The sequence below is a fragment of the Pseudorca crassidens genome, chromosome 5 (genome assembly GCF_039906515.1).
Source record: "Pseudorca crassidens isolate mPseCra1 chromosome 5, mPseCra1.hap1, whole genome shotgun sequence".
Taxonomy (NCBI): domain Eukaryota; kingdom Metazoa; phylum Chordata; class Mammalia; order Artiodactyla; family Delphinidae; genus Pseudorca; species Pseudorca crassidens.
In genome coordinates this window covers 147,381,990-147,406,197 of record NC_090300.1, presented here as the reverse complement: position 1 = coordinate 147,406,197, position 24,208 = coordinate 147,381,990, and the positions used below count along the sequence as shown (strand labels likewise).

General features: G+C 46.4%; 1 protein-coding gene across 3 annotated transcripts in view; it reads right to left on the bottom strand.

Moving 5' to 3' along the window:
* Positions 1 to 24,208, bottom strand: part of TRAPPC10 (trafficking protein particle complex subunit 10) — a 91,549-nt gene that overhangs the window by 12,657 nt on the left and 54,684 nt on the right. Inside the window, exons 8-18 of one of the 3 annotated variants that reach the window (XM_067739619.1) lie at positions 20,527 to 20,541; positions 20,293 to 20,439; positions 19,574 to 19,688; positions 18,530 to 18,606; positions 17,660 to 17,751; positions 15,215 to 15,355; positions 14,809 to 14,921; positions 11,366 to 11,880; positions 10,408 to 10,549; positions 8,150 to 8,308; positions 7,107 to 7,336 (exon numbers count right to left, since the gene is read on the bottom strand). In XM_067739619.1, the coding sequence (XP_067595720.1) occupies positions 7,107 to 7,336; positions 8,150 to 8,308; positions 10,408 to 10,549; positions 11,366 to 11,880; positions 14,809 to 14,921; positions 15,215 to 15,355; positions 17,660 to 17,751; positions 18,530 to 18,606; positions 19,574 to 19,688; positions 20,293 to 20,439; positions 20,527 to 20,541 (1,746 nt within the window). The remainder of the gene's footprint in view (positions 1 to 7,106; positions 7,337 to 8,149; positions 8,309 to 10,407; positions 10,550 to 11,365; positions 11,881 to 14,808; positions 14,922 to 15,214; positions 15,356 to 17,659; positions 17,752 to 18,529; positions 18,607 to 19,573; positions 19,689 to 20,292; positions 20,440 to 20,526; positions 20,542 to 24,208) is intronic. The other 2 variants (XM_067739621.1, XM_067739620.1) reach the window with 2 other exon arrangements.

The window sequence follows — 24,208 nt, the reverse complement described above, 5'->3', positions numbered from 1 at the left end:
ACATATACACAAACAAAGGAGAGAGAAATGAGCCATCGGCACGGTATCAACGGCTCCGAGCAGACGCCGCAGCCCGCAGCGCAGACCCTACCCCGTTATTCTCATGGGCGTGTGGCCATAACGCCAAATGTGTTTTTAATGTGCAGGAGGTTATGACAAAGTGCTTTTAGTCACTCATGTGCAGATTATACTAATCAATCATTAACTATTACAAATCAAGGGAATTACCCAAACTCTTAATCCACAAGACACTGAATACATAACTGCAAACCAATTTGGGGCTGTCGTGTGGACCAATAAGCTATTAACTTCCTTAAGGGCAGAAACCAGTTCCCAAGCTTGTATTTTATTTCCCCCCACAAAGGAATATACCGAGTACAGAACGTGCGCTTATTGTTGTAAGTAGCATCTTTGCCTCCTGAACTCTGTATCAGATAAGGAAGGAAGAAATTTCAAGGACTGAAAATTAAGACATTCTTTTTGAGATCCTGCCTTGCCTGGTATTCTATGCCATAATCCCTTTGAAATGACTGCTTCGATTAGCCTTTTATCCTACTGCTTTTGTGCATTCACTTCTTTTTTTAAAATTGTTCAATTTATTTAAACTAAAAAACAAAATAACAAAAAAACAATTCATCCATTTCTCTCAACCCCTACTCCACGCCTCGGGCAGCCACCAATATGTCCTTATCTATGAGCTTGGTCTTTATTTTTACTTTTTTAGATTCCACATATAAGTTAGATCACATGGTATCTGTCTTTGTCTTCTTTCACTTAGCATAATGCCCTCTAGATCCATCCACGCTGTCGCAAATGACAAGACTTATTCTTCTTTAGGGCTGAATAATATTCCTCTCTCTCTCCGTGTGTGTGTGTGTGTGCGCGCGCGCTCATCTTTATTCATTCATCCCTGGTGGATGTGTAGGTTGCTTCTATATCTTGGCTATTATACATAATGCTGCAATGAACAAGAGGGTGCATGTATCTTTTTGAGTTAGTGTTTTTGTTTTCTTCAGAAAAATACCCGGAAGTAGAATTGCTAAATTGTATGACAGATCTATTTTTAATTTTTTGAGGAACTTCCACACTGTTTTCTACAGTGGCTGCACCACTTTACATCCCCACCAATAATACATGAGGGTTTCCTTTCTGCCGACACTTATTATTTGTTGTCTTTTTGATAATAGCCATTCTGACAGGTGTGAGATGATTATCTCATTGTAGTTTTGATTACATTTCCCTGATGATTAAGTGATGTTGAGCATCTTTTCATGTACCTGTTGGCCTTCTGTATATCTTCCTTGGAAAAATGTCTGTTCAGATTTTCTGCACATTTTTAAATTGGACTGCTTGGTTTTTTTTGCTATTGAGTTGTATGAGTTCTTTATACGTTTTGTTTATTAGCCACTTATCAGACATATGATTTGGAAATATTTCTTCCATTCAGTAGGCTGCCTTTTCATTTTGTCAATAGTTTCTTTGCTGTGTAGAAGCTTTTTAGTTTGATGGAGTCCCAGCTGTTTATTTTTGCTTTTATTGCTTTTGCTTTTGGTGTCAAATTGAAAAAATCAACATCAAGGCCCATGTCAAGAACTTACTACCTGTGTTTTCTTCTAGGAGTTTTATGGTTTCAGGTCTTACTTTCAAGTCTTTAATCCATTTTTAGTACATTTATGGGTACAGTGTAAAGTCCAGTTTCACTCCTTTCTATGTGACTCTCCAGTTTTCCCAACACCTTTACTGAATGTCCTTTCCTCATTACACATTCTTGGATCCTTCATCATAAACTAATTGACCATATATGTGTAGATTTATTTCTGGGCTCTCTATTCTGGTCCATCGATCTGTGTGTCTGTTTTCATGCCAGTACCACTCTGTTTTAATTACTATAGGTTTATAATATATTAATAGTTTGAAATCAGGGAGCATAATACCTCCAGCTTTGTACTTCTTTGTCAAGATTGCTTTGGGGACTTCCCTGGTGGTGTAGTGGTTAAGAATCCACGTGCCAATGCAGGGGACACAGGTTCAATCCCTGGTCTGGGAAGATCCCACATATTGCGGAGCAACTAAGCCTGTGTGCCACAACTACTAAGCCTGTGCTCTAGAGCCCGCACGCCACAACTACTGAAGCCCGCATGCCCTAGAGCCTGCGTGCCACCACTACTGAGGCCCACGCGCTCTAGGGCCTGTGTGCCGCAACGACTGAGCCTGTGCTCCACAACAAGAGAAGCCACCGCAATGAGAAGCCCGTTCACTGCAACAAAGAGTAGCCCCCACTCACCACAACTAGAGAAAGCCCGCGGGCAGCAACAAAGACCCAATGCAGTCAAAAAAAAAAAAAAAAAGATTGCTCTGGCTACTTGGGGTCTTCTGTGGTTCCACACAAACTTCAGGATTGTTTCTTCTATTGCTTCTATTTCTATTGTGAAAAATCCCATTGGCATTTTGATAGGGATTGCACTGAATCTGCAGACTGCCTTGGGTAGTGTGGACATTTTACAATATTAATGCTTCCCACCCATGAGCACAGACTACCTTTCCATTTATTTATGTCTTCTATTTCTTTCGTTAATGTCTTCTGAGTTTCAATAAACAAGTCTTTTACCTTCAGGGTTAAATTTATTCCTAGGTATTTTATTTTTTGATGCAATTGAAAATGGGACTGTTTTCCTAATTTCTCTTTCTGGCAGTTCACTGTTAGTGTAAAGAAATGCAACCGATTTGTGTGTACTGGTTTTGCATCCTGTAACTTTACTGAATTTGCTCACTAGTCCTAACAGTTTTCTGTGTCGGAGTCTTTAGATTTTTCTCTATATAATATCATATCATCTTCAAATAGTGACAGTTTTACTTCTTCCTTTCCAATTTGGATGACTTTTATTTATTTTTATTGCCTAATTGCTCTAAGACTTCCAATACTATGTTAAATAAAAGTGGTGGGCATCCTTGTCTTCTTCCTGATCTCAGAAGAAAAGCTTTCAGCTTCTCACCACTGAGGACGATGTTGGCTGTGGGCTTGCCATATATGGCCTTTATTATGTTGAGGAACGTTCCCTCTGTTTCTATCATAAATGGATGTTGGATTCTGTCAAATGCTCTGTCTGCACCTATTGACAAGATCACATGATTTTTAACCCTTCATCCTGTTAACGTAGTGTATCACATTATTTTGTGGATGTTGAACCATCCTTGCAATCCTGGAGTAAATCCCACTTGATCGTGGTGTATAATCCTTTTCATGTTTTGTTGAATTTGGTTTGCTAATATTTTGTTGAGGATTTTTGTACCTATGTTTATCAGAGACACTGGCCTGTAATTTTCTTTTCTTGTGGTATCCTTGTCTCGTTTTGGTATCTGGGTAATGCAGGCCTGTAAAACAAGTTTGGGAGAGTTCCTTCCTCTTCTATTTTTTGGAAGAGGTTGAGAAGGACTGGTATTAACTCTCTGAATGTTTGGTAGAATCACCAGCGAAGCCATCTGTCCTGGACTTTTGTTAGTTGGGAGGTTTTTTGAAAACTGATTCAATGTCCTTACTAGTAATCAGTCTGTTCAGATTTTCTATTTCATCATGACTCAGCCTCGGTAGGTTGTATGTTCTAGGAATTTATCCATTTCTTCTAGGTCATCCAATTTATTGGCATGTAATTGTTCATAGTACTAGTCTCTTATGACACTTTGTATTTCTGTGGTGTCACTTGTAACATCTCTTTCATTTCTGATTTTGCGTCCTCTTTTTTTCTTGGTGAGTCTAGCTAAAGGTTTGTCAATTTTACCTTTTCAAAGAACCAGCTCTTAGTTTCACTGATCTTTTCTACTATCTTTTTAGTCTCTATTTCATTTGTTTCTCCAGTGATCATGGTATTTCCTTCCTTCCACTAACTTTGAGCTTTGTTCTTTTTCTAGTTCCTTGAGGTATAAAATTAGGTTGTTTATTTGAGACATTTCTTGTTTCTTGAGGAGGGCATTTATTGCTATGAACTTCCCTCTGAGAACTGCTTTCACTGCATCCCATAAATTTTGATATGTTACATTTCCATGTTCATTTGTTTCAAGGTAGATTTTTATTTCTCTTTTGGTTTCTTCTTTGACCCATTGGTTCTTCAACAACATGTTGTTTAATCCCCACATATTTGTGCAGTTTGCAGTTTTCTTCATGTAATTAATTTCCAGTTTCATACCTTTGTGGTTGGAAAAGATGCTTGATGTGATTTCAATCCTCTTAAGTTTATTAAGACTTGTTTTGCAGCCTAACGTGATCTATCTTGAAAAATATTCCATGTGTACTTGAGAAGAATCTGTATTGTTGTTTTTGGATGGTATATCCTGTAAATGTCTGTTAAATCCTCTAGTTTAACATATTTAAGGCCTATGTGTCCTTATTCATTTTCTGTCTGGAGGTTCTATCCATTTATGTAAGTGGAGTATTGAAGCCCGTACTATTATTACACTGCTATTCTCCCTTTAGATATGTTACTATTTGCTTTGTATTTTAGGTGCTCCTATGTTGGGTGCATAAATACTTATGAACATTGTATTTTCTTATTGGATTGACCCCTTTATCATTACATAACACCCATCTTTGTCTCTTACTACAGTCTCTGATTTAAAGTCTATTTTGTCTGATATAAGTGTAGCTACTCCAGCTTTTTTCCATTTCTATTTGCATGGAATACCTTTTTACATCCCTTTACTTTCGGTTTGTGTGTCCTTACATCTAAAGTGAGTCTCTTGTAGGCAGCTTATAGATGGGTCTTGATTTTTTAATCCATTCAGTCACTTTGTCTTTTGAGTGGAAAATTTAGCCATTTACATTTAAAGTAATTATTGATAGGTGTGTGCTTACTGTCATTTTCTTAATTGTTTTCTGGCTGTTCTTGAAGTTCCCCTCTGTTCCTATCTCCTTCTCTTGCTCTCTTCCTTGCGCTTTGATGACTTTCTTTAGTGGTATGTTTATATTCCTTTATCTTTTGTGTATTTACTATAGGTTTTGCTTTGTGGTTACCATGAGGTTTATATGTAGTAACTTACATCTATAACAGCCTATTTTAGTTAATAACAACTTAAGTTTGATCCCATTCTAAAACTCCACATTGTAACTCCCCCCTCCAACATTTTGTTTTTGAGATGTCACATTTTACATCTTTTTATCGTGTGTATCCCTTAACTAATTACTGTAATCATAGCTATTTTTACTGCTTTTTTTTTTCACCTTCATACCAGCTTTATAAGTGATTAATCCACTACATTTATCAAATAGTTACCTTTCCAATGAGATTTATTCTTTCATGTGTTTCTGTTACTAATTAGCACAGTTTCTTTTCATCTTAAATAAGTCTCTAACATTTCTTGTAGGGCTGGCTTAGTGGTGATAAACTTTAGTTTTTACTTGTCTGGAAAACTCTTTCTCTTTCCTTCAATTCTGAAGGATAACTTTGCCACACAGAGTACTCTTGGTTGGAAGTTGTTTGTCCCCCACCCCCTCCCCCAGCAAGTTTAATATATTGTGCCACTCCCTTCTGGCCTGCAGAGTTTCTGCTGAAAATCTGCTGATAGTTTTATGGGGTTCTCTTGCACATAACAGATTCTTTCCTTGTCTTTAACTTTTGACATTTTACCTATAATGTGTCTTTGTGTGAGTCTCTTTGGGTTCATCTTGTTTGAAACTCTCTGAGCTTCCTGGATCTGAATGTCTCTTTCCTTCCCCAGGGTAGGGAAGTTTTTAGCCATTATTTCCTCAAATAAAATTTCTGCCCCTTTCGCTCGCTCTCTTCTCCTTCTGGGACCCCTATGATGTGAATGTCTGTCTGTTTGATGTTGTCCCATAAGTCCCTTAGGCCATCTTCCATTGTTTCCAACCTTTTCTCCGCTCTGATTGGACAAATCCCCCTGCTTTGTCTTCGAGTTGACTGGTTCTTTCTTTGCTCCATCTAGTCTGCTGCTGAACCCCTCTAGTGTATCTTTCAGTTCGGCTACTGTGCTCTTCAGCTCTGAGACTTCTATTTGGTACTTTCTTATACGCTTCTCTCTCTTTGTTGAAGTTCTCACTGTTTTCCTCCATTCTTCTCCCCAGTTCGATGAGCATCTTTATGAACATTACTTTGAATTCTTTACCAGGTAAATTACTTATCTCTGTTTCATTAAGGTTATTTCCTAAGGTTTTATCTTGTTCTTTCATTTTGGAACATACTCCTCTGTTTCTTCATTTTGCTGGTCTGTGTCACTTTCTGTACAGTAGATAAAACGACCACCTCTCCCAGTCTTGAAGGAGTGGCCTCGTGTAGGAGATAAACCTTGTTGTTCAACTCTGCCCCAGCTCTTGGCTGTCTCTCAAACCTTTGTGCTTGTCCAAGCAGCCTATTGTATTTCTAGTGGCTCCCAGGAGTTGAGGGTGTGCCAAGACCTGTCAGTGTCCCAAAGGGGAGGGTCTCAGCAACTACCTTCAGGCTGTTTGGAAGCCAGACCCTCAGGCAGCAGCTTTTAACAGTATGCAAAAAATACAGTCCCATGGGACCACAGCACACACTTCTACCCTTGGGTTGTTCAAAAGCCCTCGGAACTGATATCTGTATTGTAAGACATGGACAAACTCAGAAAAAGCATGATGCTAGTGACTGGTTCTGTGAGCTGACGGACTGTGGATTTAGGATCAAAGTCATGGGTCTCTCAAATAACTGTCAATAAATACCAGCACCAAAGCATAAAATCTCAGCACTTCCTCCTTGCTGAGTATGATGTGATGTTTCAGGGAACAGAAAGTAAAAGCACACCGAGACACAGAACCCCCTCCAGCCTAATCACCAGGACAAATGGGCCACAGAGGCAAGGTCACTGCCCTCTAAGCAAAAACTGTGTCTCTACAATAAACCGTCCTTCCTCGAGTTGGGACAGAGAAGTTAAGAGCCTGTCTTTGTCTTTCCAAGATGCACCCCTCATCTAAGAAGGGGTGATTCACAGCCATAAATGCTAAACCCAACCCGAGCTTGTGGTACAGGGACTGGAAACCTGCCACCCCAACAGAAGTCATCTTGTATGTACTGTCTTTCAAAGCAAGTGGGACACGCAGAGGCTGCCCACAGCGCTGCACCGTCCCAGCCCCTCCTTACTTTGTGGTCCATGGTAGCCATGCAGTGGCCAGCTTTTTGTGTGTCCTTATGCTTCCCATGGGGCTCTGTCATCCCCAGCATGGTGCTCTCCCCTCCAGTTGCTGGAGCTGAAGGTAAAGAGAGAACTTCCAGTTCAAATTCGATCATGTGGTATGCAGGCGCAGCCGGCAGGCTGATGCTCGTGACCTTGTCAGACGACTGAACCCGGAGCGCAGCGTCAGAAGCCTTTTCTAGGGAAGACAGGAAAAACCACCTGTGACACAGTCCCCTGTGTCTTGGCTCCCTCCCCTCCAGCAGGCGATGGGCCCAGCGGTGAAGTTCCAGCCCAGCTCCTGCTACTCATACACACACGGAAGAGTGTAACTGGGAAGGATCGCAGAGGGAGGGAGACAGGAAACTCAGGAGCAAACCCCCGAAGACAGAGAAGCACTGCACAAAGGCTGTGCAGCTGAGCTCGGCTCAGAGAACCGTCACCGTGCTCAGTCTGAAGGCAGAAAGGAGACACTTCGCACAGCCCGCCCGAGACCACAGGTGTCCCCACAGGACATGCTCCCACTCCAACCCACCACCAGACCAACTCCCACTGAGAAAGAGAGCTGCATCCTCCCCTCTCCAGACCTCGTGGCTGGGGACTGTGGGAGATGGGACTGTTTTAGGGCTTCCAACCAGTGTCTTAAAAGGCTCATTTGCTTTTTCTTTCTGCTGAGGAAAGTCGAGGAGGGTGGAAGGAGGCCGGAGGCCAGCAGGGCATCGCCATGGAGCGTGAGCCCAGGCAGTAACGCTGCATCACGAGACCACAGCGAGGTCAGCACCGCCAGCCACTGAGCGCGTGCACAGCTCTAAGTCTATCCCCCTCCAAGGTAACGCCCCACCTAGGGGAAGGGTTACAATCCACCTACAGGTGGAACACGGCCATGAAAGAGCTGCAAGGAGAAGCGGGCCTCAGATGCCACCCGAGGAAGGCAGGGATGACAGGCTCCTTATATCCTCACGGTGCATGACAACGCCAAGAATCCACCTTCGCCAGGTGGCTGCTGCCTTACCTCTCATGTTGGAGTAGATCACTGCTCTGCTCTCTTCATGACCCAGGATAAGCATGGCTTCTACATTGCTGAGCTGAAGGCTGTCCCCGTTTTTTACTGTATAATGGCCAGTACTGACAGTGAACTTGACCTTCTGAGGAATACCAGCCAAAAGGCTATCTAAAGGGAAGAAGACAGCAATAAGCATCACTGCCAACCAAGAGCGCCAGTGGAAGGCCTACCGTGAGTTAAAGAGCGCTGCTTCTGCTGCTAGAGGCGACCTGTTCACTGCACACACTCCATAAGGTCGCCCAGCGTCCACCCTCAGCGCTCACCTCAGTTACGCGGTCTGCAGCGTTGAGGGGTCCTCGCTAGGCACAAAAGGATCTGAGAGCCTCAGGGACCTTATCACCACTTCAGTTTAGAGAGTTAGCGATTGTGGTGGCAATCGTGTCTATGAGGGTCTCAAAACCTACCCGCTAGCCAGTTATTGAGAGAAACTCAGATAACGACACTAAAGAAAAGCCTAATGAAACCGCATGTGCTGCTGCTATTCAGATTTCCCTCTGGCCTTTCCAGATCTCTGGTTCACAGCAGCTCGACTGAAGATACGGTACACTTCCTCCTGGATGGAAATGGGGGGCGGCAATGGGCTGAGGCTTTCTAAGAATCGGCTCCAGGGAAGGCAGAAGGAAGAAGGCAAAAGACAAGACACAAGGTGGAGGAATAACAGAGAAGAGAGAGAGAGGGAGGAGAGGCGGGAGGTGAGAAAGGGAGTGCGGGCTGGGGCAGGGCGGGGGCGTGAGCCAGCACCTCCCAGGCTCTCCCAGCTGCAGGGCTCAGCTTTTCTCACAAAAGGTAAAAAACTACAAATAGAACTACCATATAACCCAGCAATCCCACTACTGGGCATATACCCTGAGAAAACCGTAATTCAAAAAGAGTCATGTACCACAATGTTCATTGCAGCTCTACTTACAATAGCCAGGAGATGGAAATAATCTAAGTGCCCATCATCGGATGAATGGATAAAGAAGATGTGGCACATGTATACAATGGAATATTACTCAGCCATAAAAAGAAACGAAATTGAGTTATTTGTAATGAGGTGGATAGACCTAGAGTCTGTCATACAGAGTGAAGTAAGTCAGAAAGAGAAAGACAAATACCGTATGCTGACACATATATATGGAATTTAAGGGGAAAAAATGTCATGAAGAACCTAGGGGTAAGACGGGAATAAAGACATAGACCTACTAGAGAATGGACTTGAGGATATGGGGAGGGGGAAGGGTAAGCTGTGACAAAGCGAGAGAGAGGCACGGACATATATACACTACCAAACGTAAGGTAGATAGCTAGTGGGAAGCAGCCGCATAGCACAGGGATATTGGCTCGGTGCTTTGTGACCACCTGGAGGGGTGGGATAGGGAGGGTGGGAGGGAGGGAGACAGAGATATGGGAACATATGTAAATGTATAACTGATTCACTTTGTTATAAAGCAGAAAATAACACACCATTGTAAAGCAATTATACCCCAATAAAGATGTTAAAAAAAAAAAAGGTTCTCTGAGGGAAGAACCACTGAGATACTGCTGTGTTCCGCACCTGAGGGCCTTTCCAGGTAGCCAGGGGAGACGCTTAAAAGCATAGAAATAGGTAGTTTAGAGAGATTAGATAGAGAAAGCGCTTTCTTGATGTTTTTTCCTCAAATGGAAGCAGCAAGCGAATAAATCCATTGTTTCTAGCCTAAACCACGGCGCCACTCGCTCCTTAGTGTTTTACTGAAGTGCCACGTGGTCTTCAATAATCTGTTTACACCAACTCCTCCTAATTGTAGGACTTAACAGAAAGGACAGCAGCACTGAATTTCCCAAATGCCAAGCCTGGGGGTCAAGGTTAATCAACGCTTTCAAAAGAAAAGCCTTTTGATCCGAGCACAGACCCTAACTAATGTGGCATCCGGCCTCTGAAATGGAACTCTAAGCAGGAAATTCTCTGCAGTAGACATCAGCTGAGATTTAGCCCCTCTTTCTCAGCTAATGCTTAGTAAACATGAAAGTAGCAATTACAGAAAAGCAAATATTCAGATGAACAAAAGAGCCAGAGTCAGTTCCCAGGCAAAATCGCCAGGATGCTCCCCAAACTGTCTCTTACAGAGGGACACAGCTACAGAGGGCCGCAAGCGTGACGCTGCAGAGAGCCCTCCTTCCACGTGCTCCCTTAAAGGAGCCAAGTGCAGCGCAGAACCCCCGCAGAGCCCCCGCGGCCCACTCACCGGCCAGCGGCTCCACGTGCAGCTGCGGCTCCTGCGAATACACGTCATACTGCACCAGCGGGTAGATGTGAGGAAGGACGAACCGCACCGGGCCCACCGAGGCGCACAGCTGCCGCAGCGTGTAGGTTCCCGGCTCCTTGGCCTGGGGGCAAAACCGAGCATTTGCACAGCCGTCCCCGTTCCTGCAGGGACGAGTTCCTCAAGGGGAAGCTGAGCCATAATCTCTGAAGTGACCGCTTTTCTCACCCTCTTTATCCTGCTGCTCTGTGCTAACACGTCTACACGCGGGCTGTTCAAAAGATCCCTCAGCATCTCTCAATTGAGGACTTTCTGAGTAACTGATGCTTAAGTTTGACTTTATGCTTAATAATGCATTCCCAATTTAATAAGCTTTATCTGTGGCTTTCTCTTCTGCAAAAGGTATTTAATGGAGGCAGGGAGCATGAAATTTAAAACCTGCTCTAAGACTAGACTAAAAACACACATGGCAAATAGCTGCACTTTCCACTGGCCTCTTGGGTCAGTGGAACTAACAGAAGCCGCTGCACTGGAGGAAGATCTGTATCAGAACGGGCCAGAAACAACTGTTTTGACATCCATCCGTGCAGCCACAAAAGGAGAAGAGAGTTGAACATGAAAGCGCCACCTTCTCTGAAACTTCCTCATTTTAGCAAATGAGGGTGTTTTCTAATACAAAGGGAAAAGTCTAACTAAATCCAGTGAGAACACAAATAATTACCCATGTCAAGAACTTCATTCAAAATTTATCACCTGCCTTACAATTATATAAGTACAAAAGGTTTTTTCAAAACATCAGTCTGTTTTTCTTTAAGGATAAAAATCAAAGCCAGGTTAACAGGACAGAGACGTCTACTGGATTCCCAGCTTCTTCAGAGGGTTCCTGCACGTGCCACCCGCTCCGGCCCCCCTTGAAGAAAACTCCCCGCCCAACACACACCTGCGTCCTGAACGTGATTGCGTTGGGCCCCGGCTCCAGGGTCACGGCGGTGCACTTCAGCACGTGGGCCCCAGACTCCAGGGCGGCACCTGAGGGCGCTTCCAGGGACGCGCCACTCTCCTGCTTCCTTAGGAGCACGTGGACATTTTTGCAGATAATCCCTGTCGTGTGCAAGGAATTGTCGGAAGGACTTCTCTCAAACATCTCGCAGAGCTCCAGCGCGGGCAGGCTGTTCTGGGATGTGGGGAAAGGCGAGGTCTCTGCCGGGAAGCTGACAATCCCGTTGGCCGTCTTGTGCTTGGTGAGCCACTCGGCAGTCTTCCGGTAGTTGTTTTTCTCGATGCTGAAGTGGACGTTGATGGCAATCTGCTCCGCGTGGACAGGCACGGGCATCTGACTGCACACGGTTATCTCCACGGACAAGACACCACCCACGTGGACCACAGCATTGGAAGGGGTAAAATGGAGGTCTCTCAGTTGTGCGAAAGGATGCATAGGGAGCACTATTTTGTGACCTGTAAACACACAGTGCCATGTTTTACTTCCTAAGTCACACTTCCAGGTGCTATAGAGACTGCAGGGCTGGGCACCATCGGGCCCGCGGGAAGCAATACGTGCCAAAGAGATGGCTCAGACCCTCCCAACCTTGTGCCACCTTCACACACCAGAGTTATTTTGTCAAAAAGAGAACGGAAACACATGCCTAGGTAACTCCTGGAAATCATAAGACCTGAAGAAATTAAGGTTTCTAACTCCTGTTTTGGCAAACCCAAGAGAAATACAGGTCAACTAACTCCTCAATTTCAAAACAAGATTTGTAAAGTCCAATTCCTAGAGCTGTTTCAGGGGATTCCACCACCTTCCCACGCACAGAAAGATTCTCCAGTAAAGATGCCCAAACCCCCCTGTACATCTGGAAATGAACCCAGGTGTGTGCCACCCTGTGAGGCCAGCCAGTGAAGTGAGAAGCCAGGAGGGCAGCAGGTCCCCAGCCCCAGAGGCACCGTCAGGGGAGAACCCACTGCATCCTCCAACTTCCTTTCCACAAGCACTGGTGTGTCTAGAACATCCACAAGGCCACTGGACTGACCAGTAAGGGAGACGGTGCCGAGACTGATGCCATAAAATCATAAGAAAACAGGGACAATCATGGAGTATTTTCTTCACGGAGACGCCATGGAAAGCTGGCAGGAAAAGCGTAACCGCACAGTCTCACGTGTGTGCCACACACAGCAGATTCGGCACACAGCTCTACAATGACCAGTCTGGGCACATTAAAGGCTCTAAAACACAAATCAGTACCACGCTGCCCCTGAGAAACCCATGCAGATGGCCTGATGTGTGTGACGCGCACCCCAGCAGGCAACGACCACAGCAACCCGAAGCCAAAACCTCTGGAAACACTGGCTTTCAAGCAGTTAGCAACCGCTATGGACTGAATGCGGTCCCGCCAAAATTCTTAAGTGGAAGCTCTATCCCCCAGCGGGCCCTCTGGGAGAGAGTTAGGGTTTGATGAGGTCATGAGGGATGCATGCCCTTGTAGGAGGATGCACCAGACAGCCCTCTCAGCCTCTCCCCCCACCTCCCTTCCCCCCACTTCCTCCCTCCCTCTCTCTGAGTCTCTCCATTTCTCCCCCATCTCTCCCCGCACCTCCCTTCCTGCTCCCTCCCTCTCTCTGAGTCTCTCTCTCCACCTCCCTTCCACGCCACCCCCACCCCTTGCCTTGAAGGGACAAGCCAGGAAGAGGGGCCTCATCAGAAACCCACCCTGCTGGCATCCTGACCTCAGATGTCAGCCTCCAGAACTGTGAGAAAATAAACACCCGCTGTTGAAGCGTCCAGTCTGCGGCATTTTGTTATGGCTGCTCGAGCTGACTAAGACAGTGACTATTTTAAATAAATACTCTTCTTGATAAACTGAACACGAGAAGCTAAATATTACAATAAAGTTAATCTTACTACGCGGCAATTCTTAAAGTATATTTGCCAAAACATTTAGCCTGAACCTAAGGCTTTGAGATCTACCTTGCTGTTGGACATTCCCATAAGGAAATACTCAAGAAACTTCAGACGGTGAGACAGTCTATGAGACAAGCGGCTCGATGTCTTTAAAAAGTCAGTGCCTTACAACCCTGTTGTCAAACAACCGCTGAAGGGATGAACACAGTGTGGTCCATCCATACCACGGAATATTATTCAGTCACAAAAAGGAATGAAATGCTGACACGCTACAACACAGTTGAGTTCTGAAAACACTGTGCTGAGTGAAATAAGCCGGTCACAACAAACACATGTTGTATGATTCCATTTACGTGAAACACCCAGAGCACACATCTTCAGAGACAGGAAGTGGGTCAGTGGTTCCCGGGGACTCGGGGTAGGAAGTGGATCAGTGGTTCCCGGGGACTCGGGACAGGAAGAGGATCAGTGGTTCCCGGGGACTCGGGATAGGAAGTGGATTAGTGGTTCCCGGGGACTCGGGGTAGAAAGTGGATCAGTGGTTCCCGGGGACTCGGGGTAGAAAGTGGATCAGTGGTTCCCGGGGACTCGGGACAGGAAGAGGATCAGTGGTTCCCGGGGACTCGGGATAGAAAGTGGATCAGTGGTTCCCGGGGACTCGGGATAGGAAGTGGATCAGTGGTTCCCGGTGACTCGGGATAGGAAGTGGATCAGTGGTTCCCGGGGACTCGGGATAGGAAGTGGATCAGTGGTTCCCGGGGACTTGGGACAGGAAGTGGATCAGTGGTTCCCGGGGACTCGGGATAGAAAGTGGATCAGTGGTTCCCGGGGACTTGGGGGGATGGGGGGTGGTAGGAGGAGGTTGGGAGGAAATAAGTGTGGGGTTTCTTTCGGGTGATAAAAATGCTCTAACACTGACTGTGGGACAGGTACACATGTCTGTGACGACACCAAAAGCCACAGAGTCGTATACTGCACGCTGTGAACCCTATCTCAATAAAGCTGTTGTATTTTAAAAGGTCAGTGTCTGGAAAAGAGGAAGAAAACAAGATGGAAAGACTGTTCTAAGTTAAAGGAGAACTGAGATACAACAATCAAATGCAGTGTGTGACCCCTGACTGGACAAGTAGGGTCCAATTATTTTGAATATAAAATAAGTTGTAAAAACACTTTTCAAGACAATGGGGTAGATCTGAAAAGGGGCTAACTTGGTAGCCCGACTTAGAACCTTGTCCGTCTGTGGGCAGGGTGGTTAGGGGATCACCTTTGTTTTCAGAAGATGCTACACTGTTCCAGGGTCTGGAGCTGCTCTGAAGTTCAGCAAAAAGAAAAAAGAAAGATATAGACACACATTTGCTACACAGCAAAATGTTAACAACTGCTGAATCTAGGTGGTCAGTATAGAGTACACACGCTGTATTATCGTGTTTGCTTTTCTACGACATCTGAAATTTTTCATAGCAATGTTTGAAAACAAGCCTTACCTGGGCTGTCTGCCTGCTGGCTGGCGAAGCTGAGAATCTCTCTGCAGAAGTACTCCCGCTCGTTCCCAGTCAGGTGCCGGTCGCTGGCCAGGAGGCTGCTGGTCTGAAGGTAGCTGGGTGCAGGGTCAAGGGGCCTGAGAGGACCACGCGCTGGGGCACTGCGCACACAGCCCCTCCAGTCCCCAGAGGGTGCATCCCGACGGGTGTTCCCCTTTTTCTAGGGTGTTAGGAACTCAAGCAGAGGTCAGATACGCTGACTAGGCACCAGCGTCTATCCAACACAGTACGCGTGTTGAGGCAGGCTTTTCTCTCCTAGTTATCAGGTGCTCCTTAAACCCTCAATGGTGGGCCATACAGAGAGAAAGCAATCCTCCTACTTCATGAACATATTCAACGTAAAGGATACTTTTCAATTTGCCCAAGGTGTTTCTGACATTCAGCTAGCTGCTTCCTTGTGTGTGTGATAGGCAGTGCCCAGCCCTCAGCCAGGTAATTCTTCAAGGCTCCCTGAAGATAGATTTCTGCCTTCTGGGGAGACTTCTTCCTCCTTGCAGATAAACAAACAGAAGCTTTCATTATGGGGCGTGATAATCAACAAACTCAGACATGACCTTCCACGGCCTGCTCTCCACCCTTGACAGCCCCACACCATGAAGCTGGCGCCACCTGCAGACAGTCCTTCTCTGGCCACCCCTCCATATAAGAAAGAACAAGAAATGAGGAACACCTAACTGGACCTGAGAACTGCGCTCAGGCTGAGAACCCCACACACGCTGTTTGCCCAGCGTCCTACACGGCCAGAGAGCCTTCAGAGCTGAATCTCCAGATAAGAACGTGAGGGCACCATTCACGATTTCAAGCTGGCCTCAGAACACCAAGCGTGAAGAAAGCGGACGGCTTTGTCCACAGGCACACAACCAGTTATGGAGGAAGCTTCGAAACCTGGGCTCGGGGCCACACCAACTGCTGAGGACAGGCCAACACAGAGTGGCCTACACAGGCCAGCCGACAGGGGAGCCTGACTCAAGTTGGAAACTCAGGCAAAAGCGCTGAGCAGGTTTCAAAGATTTACAGAGAACTACGAGGAACTTAAATATCAACACCTATCACCCAAATTTAAACCCTCAAGACGTTCAGAATATAACAAAGTTTAAAACCCAATTAATGAGAGCTTGCCAAAGCTTCAGTGACAACGTGGATGCCCCGGCCTTTCCCAGAGGTTTGGGGCTACTGACTTCACGGGACGAAGGCCAACACCAAACAAGCAGTCGCCCTCTAAGCATGCTGGGACAACATCCCAGGCTTACTTCTGAAGCAATGAGAGTTTCCAAATTCTCAAATAAATTTTAAACCTATCAGTTACATGTGTCGGTTTCTATAGACTTTTATGGTCCTCTCCCCCATTATTTTATTTTGTTTATTTAATTAAAAAAATAAATTTATTTATTTTTGGCTGCGTTGGGTCTTCGTTGCTGCATGTGGGCTTTCTCTAGTTGCGGCGAGCAGGAGCTGTTCTTCGTTGCGGTGCACGGGCTTCTCATTGAGATGGCTTCTCTTGTTGTGGAGCACGGGCTCTAGGTGCACAGGCTTCAGTAGTTGTGGCTCACGGGCTCTAGAGCGCAGGCTCAGTAGTTGTGGCGCACGGGCTTAGTTGCTCCGCGGCATGTGGGATCTTCCCAGACCAGGGCTCGAACCCGTGTCCCCTGCATTGGCAGACGGATTCTTAACCACTGCGCCACCAGGGAAGTCCTCCCCCATTTTTTAAAGGGGTCAGAACCCTCTATATACTTCTTCAGTTACCATCTCCAGCCAAAGATTCTTACACTGTAGAGCTGGAAGGGAGGGCATTTGTCATCCAGTCGCCGTAGACCCAGGCCGAGGGTCACCTGGCTAGTCCATGGTCAAGCTAGAACCAGGACCCAAGTCTCCAGTTAGCAGACCAGCATCACCCCACTGCAGCTCCAAGCCTCAGCTCACAGCACCTGAGGACATGGCTACTGATTTAGTCATCAGATACACTAGCTGGAGACTAAGGAGAGCCGACCTCCAGCCCCAGCATTACTCAGCTGTGCAACTGACTCCCTGCTCCAATCACACCTGAAACACTAGGAAGTTCACTTAGATGATCTACAAATCCCTTCGGAGCCCTGCAATCAGTTAAAGTAAATTATTCTTCCTTGTTTCATCTAATGAAATGACTGACTACAGATTTCAAGATACCATTTCAAACACACATTTCTTTTGAGAAAATGTAAACGTCTTTTCCCTCATAATCTGTATCTCTTCCCAGTGCCTTGAACTAGCAGTTACACTGCCAGCAGGGGTTCTTTATCAAACACGTGAGAAACATGCCACACTTTTAGTCTTTTCTCTGGAATCCACTCCAAAGCTGGAGCCAGACTAGAAATGCTCAGTGTCTGCACACCCCAGCTCACAAGCACTCAAGGCTCAGCCCTCCCTCATGGACCTGACACAGCACGTGCTTCACGTCACTGACCTCGAGGCTTTCAATCCTCTGAGGAGGCATTTAACAGCAACTGGAGAAAATGCTATAGAACACAAACTATGTATCACATATAACGGTACATATATTATCTATATGTATATAATATTTACATATAAGTTCATTAAATTAATTAAATGAAAGAAAAAGATCAGTAACAATTATTAAGGGTAATAAGCTGAACTCACTCTGGTTTTCAAAGAAATTTTCTTAAGAAGTGATGACTGGTTAACAGTTCACATTTTTTGTTCTACAAGGTTAGGTACACTTCACATTAGCTCCTACATAACAAACCTCTTACTACACGTGAGATGTCTGAAATTCAAAGAAAAGTTCAAAATCAATTACATGTAAAACTCCGCCAGATCCTTTCCAACGAACTTAGCAGATCGAATTCTCCCAATACTCGTATACATTTCAATGGTGGCATGGGACAAGTCCTGCGGAAAAGCAAAGAACCAAATAATTCTACTTTAAATTTAACGCTAGACAAATCCTACATTTATTTACCCAAGGCTGAAGCAAAAGACTTCCTTATTAATATAACATAATTTTTTACTTTGTATCTCTTTTTGTGTTATTTGATTTTTATGTAATAGTGATTTATACAAAGTCATTAACTTGTACATAAACTATAAATCATAATAATAAAAGAAACGTGAACTCAGCAGGCACAGAATAATTTTTTTCAAAGTATTTTCCATCTGTGGGTAACATTTTTAATATTTTTCTCACATTCTGGATGACAGAGACAGTATTATAGACTACTGTCAAATGCTGTTGAATTAACCAAGACTCGGGAAGGCAGACGGTCCACCGACGGTCTACTGCACTGCTTTCTAAGACTGTCCAAATTTAAGTCCTTTAAAATGAAGTACAATAGCTCTGTTCAGGTTCAAATTGTTCCTCTGTACACAGAAAACCATTCACTATCCTTTCTTACAATTTCTGTTCTACTGAATGAGCAATACCATTGTGAACAAAATTATAAATATCCAAAGATGCTTTTATGCCTATTTATGGCGCCATGGATACTAATAAACCAACTATTCCAGCTTTCATGCACAACTCCCTAGGGTACCAAAGAAACTTCAAAGGCCAACAAGAAGGAGGTTCCAAATACCAGCTCATTCCCAACTCAAAAGGTCACCAAGTAGCAAAGTCTAGTAGAGGGGGGCTTTCTGCCATGGGCAGGCAGGGAAGATTTGTAATACTTACTAAGTAGTGTTTTTCAAAAGCTTCTACTGATGATAACGCTTCTTTGAGTTTCTTATACGGACTCTGAGCAGTGTTGGCTTAAACAGAAGAAATAAGAGCCCTTATTCATCTTCATTATGTCCAGTCATACGAGCTTACATTGCGCCTGGAATGTCTGATGTTTATGGAAATCACAGACAACCCATTCCAACTGGAACTACGTTATTACTTACATTCTTGTCTAATTAATATACTCATGAAATAGTCTAAACCCTTCAAGTAATACTTTTATCTTTAATTGAGACTAGAATTTTTTAAGTACGTGTTACAAATCCTACAATGAATTAAATTACTTCCAAAATGATTTGATGTGGTCTCAGGTGGAAACAGTGTAATACACACATAGCGCATTTTCCCTGACAAACTGATTCAATCCAGCAAGAGGCCTCTCAGGCCGTTAGGTATGCTCTACTTCAGCAACAGTTTTGCTAAATCATACTCATCACGGTGTTCCTACCCAAAAGAATTAGTAACGTTCCTTTCAAAGTGCTTTATTACCTAGGGGGTAATTTACTCAATAAAAGGATTTGTCTGGCCATATCATTAGAAAAATAATCATCTGTAATTCAGAGGAAGCCTGGTGCATTTAAACTTCACTGTGGTCTGTAAAAAGGCATGATCAGCTCATTTACGCCTACAAGAAACTCAGACACATTTTTAAGAATCGCTACAATTTCTTTCTTTTTTTTTTCTTTGGCCACACCGCACCGGCATGCGGGATCTCAGTTCCCTGACCACGGATGGAACCCACGCCCCCTGCAGTGGAAGCGCGAAGTCCTAGCCACCAGACCACCAGGCAAGTCCCACAATTTCTTAAACTATTTCTGACATTTTTTTATGCTATTAAAAGCTAAAATATCCTATGTATTAATCTGGTCAGCTAATAATGAGTGTAATTTCCCAAATGGTGAGTAACTATATCACGGAACCCAAATTATATGTGCCAGTTACAGCCGACATTCTCATTGCTTTCCACCACGTGTACGGGGACATCTCAAAAAGTACCTGTTTCAGGCCGTTCAGCTCCCAAGCCCGCCAAAAGATCAACCGTCCTGTTGAGGTCTTCTGAGTTAGGTCCCTGTTCTGACACAAGTCCACACAGATAGCCCAAGGACTTTAGCTGTTGAGATAAACCCCAAATTTCAATTAATTTGCCGTAAGAGTCAGCAGAGAATTTACAAATTTAAATATGAAGTTAAAACCATCTAAATACTAGAAGAAATTTAGCTTTCCTATCCAAATGATTCTCATCTGGATATGAAAATATATCTTACTGGGATCATTTCAAACTCAAACCTTCTACGTAATAATCCTCAGAGCGGCTGACGTTGGTCACCCCCAGCCTGTGCTGTTCGCCCACGCTCTCCCAAGCTTGCCCCACCTCAACCCCTCCCCCGGCAGGCCTTCCTGCTGCGCGCTCGGGACTACTGTCATTTTCTGCACTTCTGCACACGGCTGCACGCTCACCCTGCCTTGTCCCCCCACCCATTCCTGGAGCAGAAGCCTGCCTTTAGCACGAGCGCAGCGAGCGCCTGATGTCTGCCAGATACAGCGATACTGGCAGGGAACGACTGCATCCACGCTGCTCCTAGACGCACCCTGAAGTAGCCAGAGCTGCCTGTGCAGGGACCAGGTGAGCAGCACTTCTCCAAACAGCTAACTCCGTCCCCCAGCCCCGCAGGCAGAGCCCTGGCCGAGGCTCACATGGGCGCTGGGGCAGTTACCTTCTCTGTGGCGTAGCTCCACAGACCCACGGTGTGGGCGATGTTTGAGTCTATCTGTGCCCGGTCGCAACACCCTTCTATCCTCTGCAGCACCTCCAAGCAGCTCAGGAACACCCAGCAATCCAGGGCACCGGGCGGCACGGAGACCTGGGGGCACAGGCGCGGGCGTGTGAGGAGAGCGCTGGGGGAAGCACTTGCGCCCGCTTGCCCTCCTTTGCCCCTCCAAGCAGCTACCCAGTCTCTGCAAAACTACAGGAAAGAGAAACGGGACCTGTAGAGCAGGCCACCTACGGGAGGAAAGGAGCGATCTGTGTCCAAATACACTATTTGGTGTCATATTTCTGATGATACTGAGTGACCTGGCAGGGATGTAACTTGCAATCATGTACTTTAACAGCTTATTAACAAAAGAAGCCTACAAAAAGGCGACTGTCATCACTTAGTCTACGTTTGAACACTGGTCACCTCTCAGTTTAAAGAGCATATAAGGTGAAGGTGGGAAGCTAAGACCTCAGATGACCACTTGATCACATTTCAGAAGATCATGTTCAACGCTAGAAATCTAAATATTAAGTAAATATTAGATGATATTTAGGAATTGCTATTAATTTTTTAAGTATAATTATGTTTGTAAAAAAGAGCACCTGTTGCTTAGAGATACAATAAAATGTTATCAGAAATTCAAAAGCATCTACTGTATGTGACTGATTCTAAAATGGACTTCTTTTCTACGTTTCAGTGTTTTTGACATAGGGATGCCTCACAGTCAAGGGCATCTTAACACTCACACTCGGCAGAGTAGACTGTCTTCTTGGTGGCACTAATATCATGAGGTATCTTACAACTGGTGTCCTAGCTTTGGTGAGACATGCTCATTAGTCCTATTCAAAGTGGGAAAGTAAGAGGTGCTGCTACATCAGGTGACAAGGGAAGAGCCGCATAAGCTGATGAGACTGACTTATGTAAGAAGGGCTCCTTCCACACACCCTGAGCACAAACAAAAGGACGTGGCACCAACTGGAGAGAACAGGGAGTGCTATTAAATGTTCCTATAAATGCTAAATTGCCCTGTCTTTGAAAAATGAGACAAACTGCTTAGATCCTTTGAAAAAAATCAGTATAGAAAAAAAATTACATGACCAGAAGCAACTTTCATCAAGTGGTACAACTGACTCTCTTGCCCAGAGTGGAGCACCCTCAAAGGGAGGCACAGACAGCTGGTGGTAGGATGCAGCTCGGGGACCCTGGACAGAGCACGTGCCTCCCCGCGATCAAACTGGGCGAGCTCCGCAGGGCGCGCAGCCGAGGTGGGCGCACGCACTCCAACAAACACACGAGGGGTGCCAACAGCCCACAGGGTTCTCACCCAGGAGCCACACATCTACAGACAGCAGCAGCCCGTGTCCCTGGGAAGGCCGCCCACCCCAGCACCCACGCTGCCTGCACCTGGCAAAGAGCAAGCCCCGCCCCCGCGTGAGGGCCAAGCCCCGGCCGGAACCGTGCGGCGCGCTGGGCGTCTCACAGCTCGCACACCCTAACAGGAAGGGCGCGGGCGCCTTTCCATGGGCTCCGGGTCCCTCTGGACAATTTCCTTCGTGAACAACAGACATTTCAAAACTGATTCCTTATCATGCACCGTTTAGTTTTCTCCGAGCCCCTCTCTTCTTCTGCTATCAGTGTTACTGGTCACGGCAAGAGCCGCTTTACCATTTTCCAAGCATACAATTAAAGGCATTCTTTTCATTCTCTTTTGCTAAAACTACCTTTTTAAATATAACCCAAATACCGAAAAACCCAGCGTCCTAACGTGAACACGGAGGGGCCGCCCCGTTGGAGGGCCGCGGCCACCACACGCTTCCCGACACAACATCTGTGCTTCCTCTTGCACCTGTACACGAAATCAACAGGTGGGTATTCTTCGGTGTCTGACTGCTCCAGCTAAACTTTACGTTCATGAGACTCCGGGTTCATTTGTTCCCACTGCCAGACGCCAGTCTGCTGTCTGAACAGACGGCAGTCACCGTTTCCCTCGTACGTGATGGACATTTGGGTTATTTCCGGTTCTAGCAGTCACGAACGATGCCACCACGAGCATCCCGGCACTGTCTCCTGGACACCTGTGAACACCCTCCGTGCAGACCTGGGGGGAGACTGCCGGCTCACAGGGCACGCACAGGTCTGGCTCCAGCAGACACCGCCGAACCGTTTTCCAAAGTCGTGGCGCCAACTCCCAGTCTCCTCGTCAAGGAGGGAGTTCCAGCTTCTCCCCCGTCACTAACACTTGTCAGGTCTTTCCACTTCAGCCACTGGGGGGGCTTCACTGTGGTGGAAGTTTGCATTTCCCTATAATTAATGCGATGGGGCACCTTTCATATGCCTACTGGCCATCTGGATAGCTTCATTTGCCTATTTTCTATGCGTCAGTCTTTTAAGCTGATCTGCAGGAGCTCTTCCCATATCCTGGGCGAGAGCCCTTCCTGACCGCACAGCTTGCGGCCCCGTCACCCCCTCTGCGGTGCTGACTGATGAAGAGAAGCTCTGATTTCCATGCACTTCCTTTCTGGCCAGTGCCTTTCTGTCCTGTTTCAGAAACACCTGGTAACCTGAAGCATGTAAAGGTGCTCTCCCATATTATCTTGCAGAAGCTTTGTTGTTTTATCTTTCATAGAATAATACTCACTCGTGGCTGGCGTGAGACTCGGCTGACCCGGAACCGTGTATTCACTGAGTTTCACCTCATATACCCAGGCTCTACCCCAGCGCCTGGGCTCAGGCCTCGGCTTCCCCTCGGACTCTTCTCCGCGCCTCCTCCTAGCCCTTCGCTTCTCTCCGCCTCCACCTCCAGGTCCTAACGCCTTGCACGCGCCCCGGCTTCAAACGCAGCAACGGCTTCCCGATAGCTACAGAATAAAATCCAACCCTCCAGATGACGCGCACTTTCGAAACCTGGCCTCCAGCACCTCTGGAGCCTCCCCTCCAAGCCCTGGCTCACCCGTTAAGTTCTAGCAAGACTAAGCTCCTTCAGAGTTCTTTAAGTAACAGTGAATTTTCTCCGCCTGAAACGCACTCTACTCTCTCTGCACCTGCCACCCAAGCCACGTCCACCTGGTGGATCCCGACTCAGCCCTCCATAGGGCAGGGGTTGGTCTGTCTCGCTCTCTGCTAAAAACACGGTGCCTAGAATAAATGCTTGCTTGGCACAAAACAGGTGCCCAGCGGATAACTGCTGGACGCATGTATCTTTTAAAACCTAGCGCACACGAGACCACCTCTGCAGACCTTCCCTGGCACACGTTAGGCGCTGCCGACACGCTCACGCAAGCTGCCCCTCCCTGCTTGACACCCCGCCACCTCCGAACATTCCGCTCTCACTGCCTGGCAGCCCCGGGCTCTGACGGCCTGCTCACCTGCTGGCCCCACGCGCCCCGCTGTGGGTTTCTTGAGGGTGGGTGGGACCCATTTCTTCCGCATTTGCGGGCCCTCCCCCCACCACTGTGTTTACCACAGTGCCCAGCAGGTTAGCAACTGTTTCTTGAATGGAACTGGGCAGTTCCTCCTCAAATGCTTTCCCCGTTCCTGCGAACCACTGGCTCTCACCGGTGCTGACACCTTGGGCCGCTACCTCCTCCTGTTGGCTCCCGCTGCTCTCCCGGTTCAGGTTCTCAGGGCTCCAGGTCCCACGAGGACCCCACCTATCCATGTGGGGAGGAGCCCGGCAGAGTGTCTGGTACACAGCAAGTACTCGACGACCCCGAGGCCCACCCCTCGGCTACACCTCTCCTTTTGTCCTCTGCGGGGCCTGAACCTTGGAACAGCAATGCCAGCTGGGCCAGTGGCCTCTCATGCCCGGCACTGGCCTGTGTCTCTAGGTCCTGAAGAGTCCCGATCCCCCTTGGCCTGCCCTGTCTGTGAACAT